General features: G+C 40.8%; 1 protein-coding gene across 2 annotated transcripts in view; it reads left to right on the top strand.

Annotated features, from left to right (window-relative positions):
- The window catches only part of NELL2 (neural EGFL like 2), a 347194-nt gene that overhangs the window by 148657 nt on the left and 177989 nt on the right, over positions 1–20548 (top strand). Inside the window, exons 8-9 of one of the 2 annotated variants that reach the window (XM_089674009.1) lie at positions 8999–9127; positions 19955–20057. In XM_089674009.1, coding sequence (XP_089530135.1) covers positions 8999–9127; positions 19955–20057 — 232 coding nt within the window. The remainder of the gene's footprint in view (positions 1–8998; positions 9128–19954; positions 20058–20548) is intronic. The other variant, XM_089674010.1, reaches the window with a different exon arrangement.

Here is a 20548-nt window from a genome sequence, read left to right as displayed (position 1 = left end):
CATGCGATACTTCGCTTGGTGAGGGAACAGCAAAGGACAGGGGCAGGTAGAGGACACGTGATTTCAGTGGGCTTGGTCCCGGGCCATGCCAACTAACGGTTGTGTCTGACGTACCCACCGACCGTTGGCTGTAGGTGTCAGAGGTGACCTGGGAAGAGGAAGACGACCGAGCCAACCAATCAATGACGGCAGGGTTGTCGGTGGAGACACGACCGCTGGATGACACCGGGAGCACTGGCCTCTGGCTGCGAATACTGCTGCCTCGACCCCTTCCTCTGCTGCCACGTCTGCTCGCTCCTAAAACATTGCCTCCTCTGCCACTCCTCTGCATGTTGTCTGACATACTATTTAATTCAACGATTAGGTGTCCCTGAGTAACAATTCTCTGGCACTCAGTAACAATTCTGTCTGTCCCTGAGTATGAATTCTGTGGCCCTGAGTAACAATTCTGTGTCTGTGCGAGTAACAATTCTGTGTCTGTGCAAGTAACAATTTTGTGTCTGTGCGAGTAACAAATCTCTGGCACTCAGTAACAATTCTGTCTGTCCCTGAGTAACAATTCTCTGGCACTCAGTAACAATTCTGTCTGTCCCTGAGTAACAATTCTCTGGCGCTCAGTAACAATTCTGTCTGTCCCTGAGTATGAATTCTGTGGCCCTGAGTAACAATTCTGTGTCTGTGCGAGTAACAATTCTGTGTCTGTGCAAGTAACAATTTTGTGTCTGTGCGAGTAACAATTCTCTGGCACTCAGTAACAATTCTGTCTGTCCCTGAGTAACAATTCTCTGGCACTCAGTAACAATTCTGTCTGTCCCTGAGTATGAATTCTGTGGCCCTGAGTAACAATTCTGTGTCTGTGCGAGTAACAATTCTGTGTCTGTGCAAGTAACAATTTTGTGTCTGTGCGAGTAACAAATCTCTGGCACTCAGTAACAATTCTGTCTGTCCCTGAGTAACAATTCTCTGGCACTCAGTAACAATTCTGTCTGTCCCTGAGTAACAATTCTCTGGCACTCAGTAACAATTCTGTCTGTCCCTGAGTATGAATTCTGTGGCCCTGAGTAACAATTCTGTGTCTGTGCGAGTAACAATTCTGTGTCTGTGCAAGTAACAATTTTGTGTCTGTGCGAGTAACAAATCTCTGGCACTCAGTAACAATTCTGTCTGTCCCTGAGTAACAATTCTCTGGCACTCAGTAACAATTCTGTCTGTCCCTGAGTAACAATTCTCTGGCACTCAGTAACAATTCTGTCTGTCCCTGAGTATGAATTCTGTGGCCCTGAGTAACAATTCTGTGTCTGTGCGAGTAACAATTCTGTGTCTGTGCAAGTAACAATTTTGTGTCTGTGCGAGTAACAATTCTCTGGCACTCAGTAACAATTCTGTCTGTCCCTGAGTAACAATTCTCTGGCACTCAGTAACAATTCTGTCTGTCCCTGAGTATGAATTCTGTGGCCCTGAGTAACAATTCTGTGTCTGTGCGAGTAACAATTCTGTGTCTGTGCAAGTAACAATTTTGTGTCTGTGCGAGTAACAATTCTCTGGCACTCAGTAACAATTCTGTCTGTCCCTGAGTAACAATTCTCTGGCACTCAGTAACAATTCTGTCTGTCCCTGAGTAACAATTCTCTGGCACTCAGTAACAATTCTGTCTATCCCTGAGTATGAATTCTGTGGCCCTGAGTAACAATTCTGTGTCTGTGCGAGTAACAATTCTGTGTCTGTGCAAGTAACAATTTTGTGTCTGTGCGAGTAACAATTCTCTGGCACTCAGTAACAATTCTGTCTGTCCCTGAGTAACAATTCTCTGGCACTCAGTAACAATTCTGTCTGTCCCTGAGTAACAATTCTCTGGCACTCAGTAACAATTCTGTCTATCCCTGAGTATGAATTCTGTGGCCCTGAGTAACAATTCTGTGTCTGTGCGAGTAACAATTCTGTGTCTGTGCAAGTAACAATTTTGTGTCTGTGCGAGTAACAATTCTCTGGCACTCAGTAACAATTCTGTCTGTCCCTGAGTAACAATTCTCTGGCACTCAGTAACAATTCTGTCTGTCCCTGAGTAACAATTCTCTGGCACTCAGTAACAATTGTGTCTGTCCCTGAGTAACAATTCTCTGGCACTCAGTAACAATTCTGTCTGTCCCTGAGTAACAATTCTCTGGCACTCAGTAACAATTCTGTCTGTCCCTGAGTATGAATTCTGTGGCCCTGAGTAACAATTCTGTGTCTGTGCGAGTAACAATTCTGTGTCTGTGCAAGTAACAATTTTGTGTCTGTGCGAGTAACAAATCTCTGGCACTCAGTAACAATTCTGTCTGTCCCTGAGTAACAATTCTCTGGCACTCAGTAACAATTCTGTCTGTCCCTGAGTAACAATTCTCTGGCACTCAGTAACAATTCTGTCTGTCCCTGAGTATGAATTCTGTGGCCCTGAGTAACAATTCTGTGTCTGTGCGAGTAACAATTCTGTGTCTGTGCAAGTAACAATTTTGTGTCTGTGCGAGTAACAATTCTCTGGCACTCAGTAACAATTCTGTCTGTCCCTGAGTAACAATTCTCTGGCACTCAGTAACAATTCTGTCTGTCCCTGAGTAACAATTCTCTGGCACTCAGTAACAATTCTGTCTATCCCTGAGTATGAATTCTGTGGCCCTGAGTAACAATTCTGTGTCTGTGCGAGTAACAATTCTGTGTCTGTGCAAGTAACAATTTTGTGTCTGTGCGAGTAACAATTCTCTGGCACTCAGTAACAATTCTGTCTGTCCCTGAGTAACAATTCTCTGGCACTCAGTAACAATTCTGTCTGTCCCTGAGTAACAATTCTCTGGCACTCAGTAACAATTCTGTCTGTCCCTGAGTAACAATTCTCTGGCACTCAGTAACAATTCTGTCTGTCCCTGAGTATGAATTCTGTGGCCCTGAGTAACAATTCTGTGTCTGTGCGAGTAACAATTCTGTGTCTGTGCAAGTAACAATTTTGTGTCTGTGCGAGTAACAATTCTCTGGCACTCAGTAACAATTCTGTCTGTCCCTGAGTAACAATTCTCTGGCACTCAGTAACAATTCTGTCTGTCCCTGAGTAACAATTCTCTGGCACTCAGTAACAATTCTGTCTGTCCCTGAGTATGAATTCTGTGGCCCTGAGTAACAATTCTGTGTCTGTGCGAGTAACAATTCTGTGTCTGTGCAAGTAACAATTTTGTGTCTGTGCGAGTAACAATTCTCTGGCACTCAGTAACAATTCTGTCTGTCCCTGAGTAACAATTCTCTGGCACTCAGTAACAATTCTGTCTGTCCCTGAGTAACAATTCTCTGGCACTCAGTAACAATTCTGTCTATCCCTGAGTATGAATTCTGTGGCCCTGAGTAACAATTCTGTGTCTGTGCGAGTAACAATTCTGTGTCTGTGCAAGTAACAATTTTGTGTCTGTGCGAGTAACAATTCTCTGGCACTCAGTAACAATTCTGTCTGTCCCTGAGTAACAATTCTCTGGCACTCAGTAACAATTCTGTCTGTCCCTGAGTAACAATTCTCTGGCACTCAGTAACAATTCTGTCTGTCCCTGAGTAACAATTCTGTCTGTCCCTGAGAATGAATTCTGTGGCCCTAAGAATTCTCTGGCACTCAGTAACAATTCTGTCTGTCCCTGAGTAACAATTCTCTGGCACTCAGTAACAATTCTGTCTGTCCCTGAGTAAAAATTCTGTGGCCCTAATAACGTTTCTGTGGCCCTAAGTAACAATTCTCTGGCACTGAGTAACAATTCTGTCTGTCCCTGAGTATGAATTCTGTGGCCCTAACTAGCGTTTCTTTGTCCCTAAATAACGATTCTGTGGCCCTCATTAACAAGTCTGTGTCCCTGAGTAATGGTTCTCTGTCCCTAAGTAACTTCTCTCTGTCCCCAATTCTCGTTTCTGTGGCCCTAACTCTGTCCCTGTCCCTAGTACAGAGCGGTCTGCCTCTGTTCAATGACTGCAGGCAAATGAAGATTTCCAAAATGGCCGCTATATATACCTCGACCATTACACAGTGCTGGCTGGCTGGCTGCTGATTGGCTGATGCGATCACATGTCGTTGAGGAATGCATTATGGGGCAGCGCGCCTTGTCTGCGCGCCTTCCCCGACATCCCCGCTCCGTCGCCGCACATGTCAGCCGCCATTTTCGGAAAAATTTCGATTCGCGCGTCCGAATTAGGCTGTTTTTCGGATTCGGCACGAATCGAAATTTTTCCGATATTCGACTCGAATTCCACTTCGGATGCTTCGATTCGCTCATCTCTAATCTTGAGTAAAGTTATTACTGCATAAATGGGGTCTTAGCAGAAACTAAAAAATTGCCCTGTTCCATAAGGGGTATACAGATTTAAGAGGTGGAGTGGTTAGTTGAATAAAAGTTTTTAAAAAAGATTATAAGATGATACATTTTAAATAATTGATGTAAAGTAAAAATTATAATTTTTTTGTTTGTCAGCTTATAAAAAAACAAATCGTAAAACCTTTTTTTGGAAGGCAAAATAATCCTAATGTTGTTAGTCAAGATAACCAATGTATATACGCTCTGCTAAATTTGGCCAGGGAATTCAGGCCCTGGTTACAAAAGTTTTCAACATGGTGCATATGGCATTGTGATTAGTCCCAAGGCCTGGCAGCACTGAGGTCCTAGGGTCAGAGTCTTCAAGGAATAGGGAGATTTATATGTCTCTCATTTTCTGCCTGTTTGGATAGTTGGTATATAAAAGATTCTATATTCATATTTTTTATTCTGTTAAATAAATATTAATAAAATAACATAAAATGCTGTGAATTTAAAGCAGAACTACACTGTATCTGAGCATCACAAACCAAAAGCAATATTTGATTCATTTTTAACATGAAAAGCAAACTCCAACATCCATCCATGTCTCCATGCTTTATTTTGCAGAGAAATCACTTTGAAAAACACCCCCTAGCATTTCTTCCTGTGGCCATCTTGAGTAAGGGCATTAATGTAGCAATTACTTCCTGGAATCCATCTGCCCTTAGCTCAGGAATGCAGTCAGGAAAGTGTGCTTAGCTGAAAAAACCCTCCTCCCCTCCTGAAGATTCCAGGGATGTAGAGACGTCCCTAGGCTTGGTGTCACCTGGTGCGGTAACACTTGGTGACACCCCATCCAACGATCCCTAGAATGGATCGGATCTGCGAATTGAGCATAATGGATCGGACTCCGATCCATTATGCTCAATGCGCAGATCCAATCCATCCTGCGGGGATTGTCGGCTTTCTTTACAACTTACCTTTTCTTGGAGCGGGTCCGGTGTCACCCCGTATAGGTTGCATGCTGACGATCCCCAAAGGATCATAGGCATAAGGAATAAAAATAGTCTATGTTGATTGAGAGAGTGAAGTTCTACTTTAATTCTAAATGTTAACATATTCCGCTATGTAAAGAGATGAACAAATCTTGGATTGTAAATGTAAGAGCATTATAATGCATTACCCATAAAAATCTCCACAGATAAAGATAATTTTGGTTCAGATTGCTCATGCATATTTATGTTCATATACATTGCTAACAAATCATGTATAGAAAACCACTGTGAGCTTCTTGGTTTGTAATGCTGACCTGTGCAGAAAAAAGATGGTGGGGAAGAAATGTATTCCTATAACAGGTGCCACTAGTTATTAAACATAATAATCCCTTCTGCAGAATAACATAGTTATTATGTTAGAATGGTTTGACATACATCTCGTATGCTCAGTGTATCACAATTAAAGGCTTTCCAAGCTGGTTTTTTTTTTTCCATGGCTGAAGCGTGGAGAAATGTGCTACCTGCTCCCTTCTGAGTAACAATACATCATTAAGAACTACAGCTGCCAAAAACCACAGAGACACTTCAAAGTTCAGAAAGACCATTATAATTTTATGGAACAAGGTGTGGCGCAAGTAAAATTGCATTAAAGCTAGCCATAGACGGTTTGAATCTCATCTGGTCCCTGCTGAACCATGTACGGCATGGGTGTCAAACTGGCAGCCCTCCAGCTGTTGCCAAACTACAAGTCCCATGAGGCATTGCAAGACTGACAGTTACAAGCAAGACTCCTAAGGGCAGAGGCATGATGGGACTTGTAGTTTCACAACAGCTGGAGGGCCGCCAGTTTGACACCTTTAATGTATGGGCAGGCTAAATGTACCCAGGTTGATACAGGTACAACCAAGCTATCGGATTGTACATGTAATTTTTTCTAGCAGCTATTATAACCGCCAGCAGTATTCACCGTGTTCTTCCGGCAGGGATGGCTCCCCCCGACCCCCTGCCAGGAGAAAACAATGGCTCCGAGGGAGGGATACCCATGGTTGCAGGAAAGAAAATTTCTCTGTCTATGGTTGCCTTTTTTTTTTTTAAAGGGCATCATAAAGAGCATGGAGGGTGGAGTACTGCAACCAAACAGATTTACATTAGTTTAAAGTATATGTAAACTCAAAATCCTATTTGTTAACATCATGTTAGAATAAAAATGCCTAACATAATTTCTCCCTGTATATAGTTTTCTTAAACAAATATATGAATCTTGTGCAAACTTTCTTCCCTAAAAGTTCTGCTGGTAACCCCAATTATTATTATTATTCAGGATTTATATAGCGCCAACAGTTTGCGCAGTGCTTTACAAAATGAAGGTAGACATTACAGTTCCAATACAATTTGGTACAAGAGGAAACAGAGGGCACTGCTCGTTAGCGCTTACAATCTACTTACTGTTAATAGGCTAACAATGCTGAGTCATTGACTCACAATTAGCAGCAGCATTGTCAGCTTGCTGCACGTGCTCCTTAATGCCATGGTATAATTGATATTTTAGAATGATTGATGAAAAAAATTGAGTTTTGTGTCACTTTAAGTTGGCTGTTGGGCTTCTTTTCAAGACAGCCCAATAGTCAGTTGAAGGAGCACACACAGCAGACTGACAATGCTGCTTGTATTTGAAAGGCAATGACTTAGCATTGTCAGCCTACAACAAGAAGGGCTGTTACCTGCAAGATCTACGGAAGAAACTTTGCAACAGTATCAAAAATACTAATTGCTTAACAAAACTGTATACAGTAAGGCATGATGCCAATCGTGCTGAAAAAATAGATTATGAATGGGAGATAATGGCTAGTATAGATTACAGCATTTTATTTTTTTTTAAAGGAAGCCATTGCTGATCACCATCTGTAAATGTCTGTTTACTTGCTGTTATGCTGGTTCAGTGCTATAATTTTTCTCCTTAATCTGGAACAAGTACAGAGATAACTGTGTATCACTGAAATATTTTTCTTACATTGATAATATGTACATATGCAGAGTCCATCCCTATAGCTACAGCCCCTGCTTCCTACTGTTTTTAACAAACAGAGGTAAGGAGGTATTCTACATCCGCTTCCTGCTGATTACAGAAGTGAAAGAACACATCCATAGGCACCCTTTAGATTTTCATGTCTCAGGTAGAGAGATGGCCACTAAATGTTGTAGACTTCAGCTTTGCAGTCTGTATATCATTTGCTTGACTACATTCTACCAGACCTGCTTCTGGGACATTAATCGAGCAATTGATCATAACACCTAAATTCTGCACCATCCACTGGCCAGTAGGGAGGAACTTGCTTGTCTTTAGAGATGCTGGGGGTATGCTCTTTCACTCAGGCTATTGAAACATCCTCACTTACACTCTGTGCTCTCAGTGCAAAATCATTCTACATATGTTGTACCTGTTTATCTGTAGCCATCTCTCCTGTACATCAGATCAAAGTCCAAAATATACACAGCTTAACTAAGCGTTCAAAAAGCAGGGGGCGGGAATCATCCAAAGTCATTCACAGAACAGCTCAGACAGGAGAAGTCTGAAAGCTGACGGGAGGAAAGAGACATAACCCTCTCCACACAGGAAACCTGAAGAGCTGAGGCTGTCAGTCACAGGCTGTGTGCTGGAGTTCCTTAAACCATCTCCCTCTATCTCTTGGAGTTGGGAAAACCTGTCAGAAATGACAGAAATGTGCAGATAGCAGAGAAACAAGACAGGAAAGTGAAATCACACTCAGTGCTTTGGGTTGAGGCAAGTACACACTAAAAAATTATATACTTTGTTCATTTTCCATTTCAGAGGTTTATAATCACTTTAAATTGAATGTAAACCCAAATACTTAAACCAAATATGCAGTTGCACAAGCTACTGTAGTTTCAGTGGCCTACAGGTAGGGAATGATTACTTCTCAGGTGCTACCATTGGTGTCAGTGGGAGGAAAAAGTGCTTTGTTGCTATTAGTTGGAAGAATAGTGCCCAAGCTTTGGTGTCCAATAAAGTCCATAGATAGTCCTTTAAAACAACGAGTCTAGCACACTCCATACAGCATGGAGCCCCAGTTATTGGATTGTGTTGTGGTCAAATGGCTAATGGCGTTGACAAAACATAACTCAAGTCCAAGATCTCAAGAGCATGCCATGTTCAGTCAAACAGGATGCTTTGTTGCCAACAGAAAGCAGCAATGTTTCAAGGCTGCATTCCCGTTTTGCGTACAGTGCTCTGAAAAACAAGGTATTCTTTTGGAAGTTTAATTTAAAAAAGTAACGTGTTGGATTTGTGATGAATGCGATTAAATGTAAATACTTTCTGTATTAAGAAAGCAGTGCTGTGCTTTAGGTTTTTGTATTGAAATAATATTGGCTGTAAAGTACTTTTTTGCAGCAGCGTGGTAGATGGCTATGAACCTTTTCAATTTTATTAGAATATTTTAAAAAATTCAGGTGTGGTGTACTGTTAGGCAGTAAAATAATTTGAAGAGTAAATGGTGATTGTTAAGTTGTCATTGGGACAGGTAGGGTTATGTTCACATGGTAATCACTGCAGTTGCACATAACCTGCCATTTGTTTGTGGTGCCACAGTTGACTTTTACCTCCTGTGTATTATTATGGAATTATGGAAAAATATTGTTTGTGTCATAAGCCTTTTTTTTTTCTTGTTTGAAATATTCTTGCAGCTGTCAAGAGCTGAGCAGAGGATGAATAGGTTAGATCAATGCTACTGTGAGAGGTCTTGCACAGTAAAGGGCAACATCTACAGAGAGCTGGAGTCCTGGACAGACGGCTGTAAGAAATGTACATGCATGGTATGCCTTTCTCTTTAACATGCATTTATAAAAGCTTGACATTTTGTTACAGCACAGTGTTTAATCTGTCATTCATTTTTACAAAGTCCTCTGAGAGCATACAACATTCAACAAAATATCACACCAAAAAGGATTTCTATTTATGTTGTAATTCTACATTTTGGTAAGTTTTTAGTGACAGTTGTCGCTAAAAAGCAGTATAATAATTTCTGTTATTATATTTTTTCCTTCTATCTCTAATGGGTTTCTTCACTTGTTACCTTTTGCTTGAAAAGAAAAAGGTTACAGGTGCATTAAATTGATATCTCAAAAAACATTATCTGTAAACTGTAAAACATCTCCTCTCTATATAAAGAAAATAAGGGGGAAGGTCTTTTGTAGTTCAAAGCAGGAGAATAGCCTAGGGTAATAATGTTGCTCCTCCATTTGGGATCCACAGGGAAATGTGTTAGGCTTCAAAGCTCAATGGATCTTAGACCCAGGCTGTCTACACTGTCTCAACTAACTTGAGGTTAAAGCTGTTCTTCAGTGACTAGTGGAAAAAAGAAAAGTCAGCAGCTACAAAAACAGATGCTTACCTGTCCCAGGATCCAGCACTGTCTCCACCTGGGCCAGTTTCTTCACCAGTCTTCGGTCCCTGTTGCTGGGAGATTAACTGTGGGCTGATAGCTGTAACTGCTTGCAGCATCACAGTTGGCTGCTCATACTCACTATGGGATTAGTTTTCTGTATTCTGCAAAAAAAAATGGTTGATCTTGCTGTTCTTTATCTCCCCCTTCTGTCTATGTCCTCACTGTAGTTGAGGATTTTTCAGTATTAGCAGCTAATGCACATGCTCAGTTTTCAGTGTATTTCTATCCTATTTCTTTCCTATCAAATCTAAGCAGCCCATGTGACTGCAGTGTCGCACATGGGCATATACACAGTGGTGAGTGACCCCCCCCCCTCCTCCATGTCCACTAAGGAGCTAAACACAATGGGGGTGGGATATTACATCTTGATTGATGGAAATGTGACCTCCCTGTTCTATGACACAAGCTGGTGGGGCATGACACAGCCTGTTACTGGCAGAAATCCGCCCACACCATGTTATTGCCAAGAAATTATTTCATTTCAAATATACAAAAGTATTGGGACTCCTGCCTTGACACGCACATGAACTTTAATGGCATCCCAGTCTTAGTCCGTAGGGTTCAATATTACGTTGGCCCGTCCTTTGCAGCTATAACAGTGTCAATTCTTCTGGGAAGGCTGTCCACAAAGTTTAGGAGTGTGTCTATGGGAATGTTTGACCATTCTTCTAGAAGCGCATTTGTGAAGTCAGGCACTGATGGACGAGAAGGCCTGGCTCGCAGTCTCCACTCTAATTCATCCCAAAGATGTTATATCAGGTTGAGGTGCAGGCCAGTCAAGTTCCCCCACCCCAAACTCGCTCATTCATGTCTTTATGGACCTTGCTTTGTGCACTGGTGCGCAGTCATGTTGGAACAGGAAGGGGCCATCTTCAAACTGTTCCAATAAAGTTAGGAGCATGAAATTGTCCAAAATATCTTGGCATGCTGATGTCTTTAGAGTTCCCTTCACTGGAACTAAGGGGCCAAGCCCAACCCCTGAAAAACAACCCCACACCTTAAGCCCCCTCCACCAAACTTTACACTTGGCACAATGCAGTCAGGCAAGTACCGTTCTCCTCGCAACTGCCAAACCCAGACACATCTATTGGATTGCCAGACAGAGAAGCACAATTCATCACTTCCAAAAACACATCTCCACTGCTCCAGATTCCAGTGGCGGCATGCTATTCACCACTGCATCCGGCACTTTGTATTGCACTTGGTGATGTAAGGCTTGGATGCAGCTGCTCGGCTGCATTCGATGAAGCTCTCTATGCATTGTTTTTGTGCTAATCTCAAGGCCACATGAAGTTTTTAGATGTCTTTAGCTATTGACTCTGCAGACAGTTGGTGTCATTTTACGTGACCTACGATTTCATGGCTGAGTTGCTGTTGTTCCCAGTTGCTTCCACTTTGTTATAATACCACTTACAGTTGACCGTTGGATATTTAGTAGCAAGGAAATTTCATGGATGGACTGCACAGGTGGCAACCTATCATGGTGCCACGCTTGGATTCACTGAGCTCCCGAGAGCGACCCATTCTTTCACAAATGTTTGTAGAAGCAGTTTGGTTGCTGCTTTTTCCCTGGCTGGGTGCAGACAAGTGCTGAGCCACTTTGCCACATAAGGGGGAAACAGCGGGGCAGCATAAGAATCGTCTTGATCTGAAAACAAACCAAAGCCGCTGCATTGTTTTTCCTTTCTCTTCCTGGTGCCCAGCATGGCAGGTTCTGACAGAGCTTCAGGAGGCAGGCACGGCCCAAAACTCCTCGGGCCCCACAGTTTTTTTCTTTTTTCGGGCCCCACATAGAGTGCTCTATTGATAAGAGTTTTGAAGCCTTAGAAACTATGTCCGGTTTGAATGGTTTGTGTTTCTGTTCAGGAAATTTACTTTTTGTCCTTGGTATCCTTGTCACAGGACAGAAAGTGGAGGTGCATCCACAATTTTGAGTTGTCACCAGAACAGGAATACAGAGGAAATCTTCAAACAGGGATGTGTTCTGGTGACAGCTAGGAAAGCATTTCACTCACTTCTCTCAATTTGCAGCAATTTCTGCTCATTTCCTGTTTTGTCTATATGAATATTGTTAGTGTAAATATCTTAATTACATCAGTAGTTATTTTTTTTTTTTTTCAAATGCTTTATCTTTCAAGAGAAACAGCAGGAAATTGTACAATACAGGTCAATGAAGAGGTCTAAGGGAAAGCAATGAATAGGATGTGTTTGAAATGAAAATAGAATGGTGCAGGAATATCCCATAAATATGCCGAGGGGGTGAAAAATGTGACATCCATTGAAGTACAAGTCAGAGTGTCAGGACAGAGAGTGGTACCATAGGTCAGGAGGAGAGGAGGCAATGGGAAGAAAAAGCATGCCAAAAGAGGAACCAAATCCCCACTGCATGATGGCAGGAAAGGCAGGGAGACAAAAGTAGGGCAGGACAGAGGAAGTGGGTCGCTGAGAAGAGGTTGAATAGCAGGGAAAATTAAAATGTGGAAGAAAGCCAGTTAGGCGGTACTGGAGATAGATGGCCTTTGTGTAAGGTGAGGTGGAGTGGACCCTGAAATAGATTGTTTGCATTCCTCCATAAAGGAGAAGTATATCCATTAAAACAAAGAGGGCTTGAAATTGGAGTTCCTACCGTTACGGGAGCTAGTTAGGTCCTCCATCAGTTTGACGTTTTCAGCATGACAAAGCCATTGTATTGCTAGTGGGACTGTTTTGTGTTTTTTAGTGTGTTGAGTGGTATTGGGTTAAAAGGATTCCTTAAATGTGCCTGGCTGTCATGCTGATTATCATGCTGCACTGACCGAGACTAAGCATTTAGGTATGAACTTTTTCCCTGATCTAGCTACTTGTTTCAGGTCAGTAACCCAGACACAATTTATGCCTGTGGGTCAGCAGAGCAAACCTAAAAACTGCATTTTTAAAAGAGGTCAGAAATGGCGGGCCAAATATTTTCTTCACGTCAGGTTTGCTTTAACACATTTTGCTGCGAACAAACCCCTTAGTAATTTGGCATGGATTCATGTCCTGTTTGCAAATTTGCCACTGTGTAACTGCATGAACAAGATATGGGAATATGAATTATGCATATTTATGTGCTATATCACATAGTTTCAGATTGCTGCACTGTGCTTTGAATATCCCAATAATTGCTCCACAGTTAAATATTCTTTTATTTTAATAAAGGCTTTTAAGTTTGGTCTTTTTATGTGCTGTGTTATCGATATGCAGGGAGGACCATAACCTTTTGGGTTGGTTCTCTGCAACACTTACTCCACTGTGTTCTATTGAGAACCAAACATGTTTGGCCACCTGGATAAAATTTGACAACGGAGGCTTTAAAAATGGCATTGCAGTGAAGCAGATCCAACAACAGCAGTTATACATACTGTCTTTTCTTTAGTGGGACATCTAATAGTTGATATGGCATATTTCTGTGGCCCCAAATATGGTACCACTGAACAGATTCTGCTGCACAGGTTGTACACTCCTAAACTATACATTGGCAGTACCAATACAACATTTGCAGAGTAGTAGGATCAGTCCAAAACCAAAAGGCAGATAGTCAAGTATCGACCCATCCTTTTACTAGTCTACTGAGCACCGGAACTTTTGGTGCTACTTTTGGTTACTCTAACATTGGTGCAGTGCATTTTGAATGTAGTGCTACCTCTGAGAGGGCTGCTGGTTGATTATGATTAAAGCAGTCACTACACTACTCTTAATAGCAGTAGCACAGATAATGATGATGACCAGAGTTCTCCCTTACTAGTACAGAGGCTGCCAGCACGCACAGTTCAGGCACACTGACACAGAAAGCAGTCTAGGGGGTGCCTTTTTGTGTGATTTTTTTTTTGTTGCTGAATAACTTGGATGGAGTGTAGGGTAGTATGGAATACTCTAGAACCAGTAATAGAAACAATAGGACACTCTTTATGTTGCAAACATTAAAGACAGTTCTGCTCAGCTCAGAACACTTTCTGCCCATGAGAGACTAGTAGCAGCCAGAGGTTCAGTATGTACTCCTCAGGAAGATAACCTCTTGACTCTGCTTTAAACACACAGTCCTCCCACGACAAACTAGAGTAGATTTATGTGTGTGTCTCTCAGGAGAGCTCAAAGCCTTTCCACAAAACTAAAGGAGACTGGTTGTTATATAACTATCAGGAAAGGAACTACAAGGCCCAACAATCCTAATAGTACACAGTCACTAGGATTTTGCTGCAATGCCAGGGGAGCCGCTGTGCCCATTCGGCTTTCTCCAGGTACCTTCCAGTAAAACTATGCGGACTGGAAGCTTAGGTGAAGTCTCAAGCTATCTGATACGTCTCAGATGTAAGCCCCTTAGGACTGCCATAGCCAGGACCTCAGTGAATTGAAACAGCTGGAGGTAGGGGGTATCCCCCCCTCTCTTGAATAGGTGGTATCCCTTAGTCTGAGTTACAAAACAGCAGTGACTTTCTGTCTCTCTGTCCATTTACGTGCTTCTCATCCACCTTCTGGGCACACCTCCATAGGGAATGGCTGAAGTACCATCAATATTCAAGCTGCCAATTTGCCATGCTCCACTCCTGTGGCTCAGACATTCTGGAAGCAGGAGTGAGCAATCAAACTTGCAGCCTGTGAAACCCAGAACAGCCAAAAGAAATCAACAACTGCTCCAATGATGACAGAGGAGCCAAAAAGAACTAAATTTACCTAACATCCAAGCAACCTAACTAGAAGAGTGCTACACAGTGCCCAACTGCTCATTATAAAAAAAATTAAATAATTTAAATATTGTTGTAATGCTAGAAAATCAAGATAAGTGAAGAATTTTTGCGTTTATGTTTTCTAGCTCAAAAAAAGTCCAAAAACGCCAGTTTGCTGCATTTTTCAGTGTTAGAGCATTTATACAGCAAAAAAACTCCTCTAGAAACTCACTGGTCCTGGGTTTTTTTTACAGCCAAAAAATGCCCCTGCCAAAAAACTCTGATTACAGTCTGTGTGCATGGATACATAGGATAACATGCTGGGGAGTTTACTGGCTGTAGAAAAGAACACCAAAAACCAAAATCAGCCACTGTAAAAACATGCAGTGTGCATGAGGACTTAAGATCACTTATTTGTCTTTTTCTTGGGAGTGTTTACAGGATTCTAATTATTGCAAAGAGAACACTAATTGTCAATCATAACTTCCATAATCCCTTTTTAGTTTTTTTTTCAAATGAATGCTTAAATGAAAGCATTGCAACGTGCTGAATCTTTGAATGCGATGTTCACCTATACACAGTTGCTGACTTAATAACAACCAATAAGATTTTATTTTAATTTTCAAAACTACTGTTAACCATAAGAACATCTTCCAAAAAACTACCAACCGATTACTAATACATCCAAATACTAATGTACTATGTTTACACATTGTTTTCCCATTTTATGCGCTGCTGTTTACACAGACAGTGTCGTTTGTTAAAGATGGCTCATCTCAAGAGATCTGAATTTGAAAGACAATCAATGGCAGGCTATGAATGTCCTAGAAACCAACCAGATCATTTGATAAAGGCAAATTTAGGTCACCAAAGTATGGAAGGAAATGTTCTTGATTTATCACTACTGCACAATGATATATACAGCATATGTGCATGTTTTATAGCATTATACGTGTTTGTGGATTTTCTAAGAAACTGCTAGCATCTCTCACTATGTATTAAGCCTAAGAGGCATCAGTGGGAGATTTAAATGCATTGTACATGTACATTAGGATTTAGGAGTATTGTGCATCTACATTATCTGTGCAGGCATATAGTATTTCATACAAAATGTCAGGTTATTGTACAGGGGTTTAAAGCAAGGAGCAGGCTATAGAAGGAAAATTACAATTCAGATCCCAGTTAAATAGATTACAAACTGTTAATCTTGAAGATTTCATAAAGCATATATTTTAGCCGTGCTTTTCTAGTAAAATGCTTTTAGCAGAGTTTCTATTTTATGTTTTTATCACACATCCTTGCCATGTGAAATAGTTTCCTTAGGGGCAAGGTCATGGGCACTTTTCGCACTGCGTCTGACAATTAAGCTAAATGCTATTGAGCACTTTCAATAGAATAGAACTAGTGTTTTCCCTGGCCCTGTCACAATATATTTGGAGCCTTTAACTGTATATGCCAATGTGACAGGGAGGCTTCATGTCTTAATATCGTAAAGTATGGAAACGCTGCTCAAAGCTTCTAAAAAAAACAAACACTTATTTTTCTTTACTACGCCATACATCTGTAGCAGAAATAATTGACATAGCAATATAAGTACCTGCCTTATGTAATCAAATATGTTCACCATCACCATAATGTTGATTAATTACCAAATGCTAGTATATGACTAGCATCTAGTAATGGACATATTTTATTAAAAGACTTTTTATAAGACAACAGAAGTTAATTTTGTTAATAAAATATTTGATTGGTTGGTTTGTTTTTTTGGTTTTCTTTCTAAAGGGTTCCTTTTGATTTTTTTTTTTTGCTAAAAGGTTCATTTATTGTGAGATATTGAGGCTGATTTACTAAGGATGTGAGAATGCTCACTCAGTATATTTGTGTGAGGATTCACTTAACTTCTCCAACCATGTAAAAAGAAATTCCATGTTTATTTCATCTGTTCATGATTGTATACATACATTTTTTCCTGTAAATATGAACCTTACAGATCTGTAACCAGCATGCATAAGTACCTTAGCAGTGCATTGTAAAACAGATTCCAGATTTGCCCAGTGTCCCCAGACTACTCAAATTCCTATTTGGTGTCTGCTATTTGCCGTATACTGTCTGTATCTGAATAGTGGATGTGTCCAGTTTTTCGGGTATTTATTTGTTTTTGGTTGAGATAGAAAATTTGAAAGACTAGTACATATTTTTACATAGTTACATAGTTAGTCTGGCTGAAAAAAAGACAAAAGTCCATCCAGTTCAACCAAAGAGAAAAAGTTATAATCCTATACCCACAGTTGATCCAGAGGAAAGCAACCCCCCCCCCCCAGCAAAGCATGATTCAATTTGCTCTTGCAGGGGAAAAAAATCCTTTCTGATCCTGATCCCCTGAGAGGCAATCAGATATTCCCTGGGTCAACTGTACCTATAACTGTTAGTATCCGGATATATTGTATGTATCTAGGAGAGAATCCAGGCTTTTTTTGATGCAATCTACTGAGCTGGTCAGAACCAACTCTTGAGGGAGTCTATTCCACATTTTCACAGCTCTTACTGTGAAAAAACCTTTCCGTATTTGGAGATTAAATCTCTTTTCCTCCAGATGTAAAGAGTGCCCCCTTGTCCTCTGTGATGACCTCAGGGTGAATAACTCTACACCGAGTTCACTATATGAACCACTGGTGTATTTACACATGTTGATCATATCCCCCTTTAATCTCCTCTTCTCAAGAGAGAATAAATTCAGTTCCTCTAATCTTTCCTCATAGCTGATCTCCTCCATGTCTCTTATCAGTTTTGGTTGCCCTTCTCTGTACTTTCTCTAGTTCCCCAATGTTCTCTTTTCCTCCAGATGTTCAGCGTCTAACCACTTCAATACTGGGCACTTATACCCTCTTCCTGCCCAGGCCAATTTTCAGCTTTCAGAGCTGTCGCACTTTGAATGACAATTGCGCGGTCATGCAACATTGTACCCATATTAAATTTTTATCATTCTTTTCACACAAATAGCGCTTTCTTTTGGTGGTATTTAATCACCACTGAGGTTTTTAATTTTTTTGATAAATAAAACACACTTTTCTTCATTCCTGTTATAAAATTTTGTATGATAGATAGGCTGTGATTGGCCCTGTTTGTATGATGTGACTGCCTTGACCAGTCACAGCTAACAACATCATTGTATAGAATGGATGACATGACATGAAGCCATCCATTGTATACAATTGACATGTGATCTGCTGTGATTGGTCACAGCAGTCACATGACACTGGCAACGGGCCAGTGTAGTGATATGTCATCGACTGTGTCCCGTGGACACAGCCAGTGACAGATCGCACTGCTGTACGGCCCCGTGGCCGCGTGAGCGGCTCGTTTTGACAGGATGTCATATGACGCCCAGTCACAACGTCGAGTGTCCCGCCCGGCCGTCAATCTGCTATAGGCCGAGCGGGAAGGTGTTAACTTCCTCTTCTCAAGAGAGAATAAATTCAGTTCCTCTAATCTTTCCTCATAGCTGAGCTCCTCCATGCCTCCTATCAGTTTGGTTGCCCTTCTCTGCACTTTCTCCAGTTCCCCAATGTTCTTTTTGTGAATTGGTGGCCAAAACTGAACTGCATATTAAAGATGAGGCCTTACTAATGATTTGTACAGGGGTAATATGATATCTCTCTCTTTGGAGTCTATACCTCTTTTAATACAAGAGAGGATTTTGCTTGCTTTAGAAACCGCAGCTTGGCATTGCATACCATTATTAAGCTTGTGATCTACCAGAACTCCCAGATCCTTCTCCACCATTGATTCTGCCAGTTGTACTCCCCCTAGTATGTATGATGCATGCATATTCTTAGTCCCCAAGTGCATAATTTTACACTTTTGCTGAGTGCAGAAAATCTACTCGTTCGTATAAATTCTTTTGGTAAAAAGAGTGAAGACATACTGTTGTGTGCTCAATGGCTGATCTAAGATAATAAAACATTTGAAGAACTTGGTAGAGTGGAGTAGAAAGTTTTGTACCCTCCTAGATCATTGGAAACGCCATTAGCCAAATTCAGGAACATCATCCAAAACGGAGTTAGGAAAAGTTTGATTTGTGGGAGGAAGCTTCCTTTATTTTATAGTTATGTCTTAGGCCTTATGCACACTTCAACTGTTAAATGTCTGTTTTACAGGCATTTTACTTTTGTTTTTTTTCCTGCCCCTAAATACATCTCTGTTAGCCTATGTGTCCATGCACACAAAGGAGTTTACAGGCATTTAGAGGCAGAGGTGTTTAGGTTCAGTAATCTTAATGCATCAAAGTTCCATTTAGGAGAGGAGCTTTTGGAAATAGAAAAAAATGCTCATCTAAACACATGGCACGTTGAGAAATAGAGCAGTCATTAATTTCAGTGACCAGAATAAATTACTATTTTGGCCAATGAAAAGTATGAGCGTCCAAACACTTGATGAGTCTGAACGCATCTAAATGAGTTTGAAAAACTTGGCCAGTCACCAGGTACATAAGGTTTTTTTAGTGAATCTATCAGAAAAAAAATATGGGGGACTGCCATTGGTGGCAGCCTTCTGAGAGTGCCTGGCTGTATCTGCCATCTTCAGTACTGCAGAATCACATACCTAGAACAAGCATACTGTATATGAGTGTCAGAAAAATTCTACGATTCTCTATTTCTCTACTTGTTCTGTGTCTACTGCTTAGCAGTGAAGCCAAAGCTTCAGCACAACAGTCATAAAAGGAATATTCTTAGAAGGATGGATCAGCAATGGAACCCTTGATTATTCTCTTATCACAGATTCACTTAATGTGCTTGCTTCTGTGATAAGTCTTAAAGAGGCCCTGTCATCAGACCATTCATTTTAACAAAAACAATTCCACAAGATTAGATATTCATTTACCATAGATCACGAATGTTGTTTAACTGTAAATTCCTCCCAGTGTAAACACCCAAAAGTTCTGAGACCACTGCTGGGTGTCACCATCCTTAATACGATGTCAGCAGCTCCAGGAGGCTCAAAGTTGTCACTTGATTCTCTAGTGTATTGTCCTTCACTGCTCCCCTAGCAGCTACATAAACGTTTATGCAGGGAGGGACAGAGGAGCTGGGCCAGCAAATAGTATTTAGACACTCCCAGAAGAGAAAGGGCTATGATGTGCAAGGAAGGAGTAATTCTTCCTGGAGCAGTCATGTTTGCTAGCAAGTTCAAAGGCAAATGAATATAAAATCCTTAAAAGAAAAACACTGCAAGTAAGCATTTAAAATACTTGATTTTATTCTGTTATCTGTAAATGTTTAATTCAGTGAAATTTAATATGCATTACATTTTCATATACGGTCCCAGGTCCTGCAGAAAACAAATCATGCTCTGATTCATCCAACTCCTTAATTGTAACAAAATAATTGTATATTCACTGAAACCTTTAATGTTGCTTGTAAAGTTCTTTCAAACCTGATGTTATAAAGCTAACTATGGTGTTTTTTAGGATAAAAAAATTATATAAAATGTTTTGGGGTTTTTTTTTGCTACAGAATGGAACCACCCAGTGTGAAAATGTGATCTGCACAGAACCAACCTGTCCATCTTATACTGCACCTGCTTTTGTTCCTGACAAATGCTGTAAGGAGTGCCAATGTAAGTGTCTTTTTATTATGGCTGTATTTGTGCATGTATTAAAATGTATATTCTAGAAATAATGTTAGTTTTCTGAAAGTCATGCATATGCTTTGCATAAGTAAATAAATACTGTACATTTTATGTTTAGATATATTGGTTGGCTTCCATCAAGGAATTATACAATGGCATTGGGTAAAGAAAACTATAATGGCTGAAACACGTTTGTGCTGTGGTGCAATGTGATAACATGTATTGTTACAATCCACATTAACACGCATTGCATACATTAGCACATTGCAAGGCCATTTATTTTGAATGACAGTGCACAATGGGAACACAACTCTGCTTTGCTGTGAGCCACAACGCACCGTAACATACTACCATGTGTTGTGTTGTGTTGCAGCAAATATGCGGTGTGTCTTTTGGTACACTGGTACCCCAACGCAAAGGAATGGACAGGCACCAATGAGCTCTAATTGTTTTGAGTCAATTTTAGTCATCATTTTAAT

This window comes from Staurois parvus, unplaced genomic scaffold (genome assembly GCF_062004578.1).
Source record: "Staurois parvus isolate SC_StPar_1 unplaced genomic scaffold, SC_StPar_1.0 ptg000147l, whole genome shotgun sequence".
Classification (NCBI taxonomy): Eukaryota; Metazoa; Chordata; class Amphibia; order Anura; family Ranidae; genus Staurois; species Staurois parvus.
Note: the sequence above shows the minus strand (reverse complement) of the source record. Positions and strands in the feature narration are given on the sequence as shown.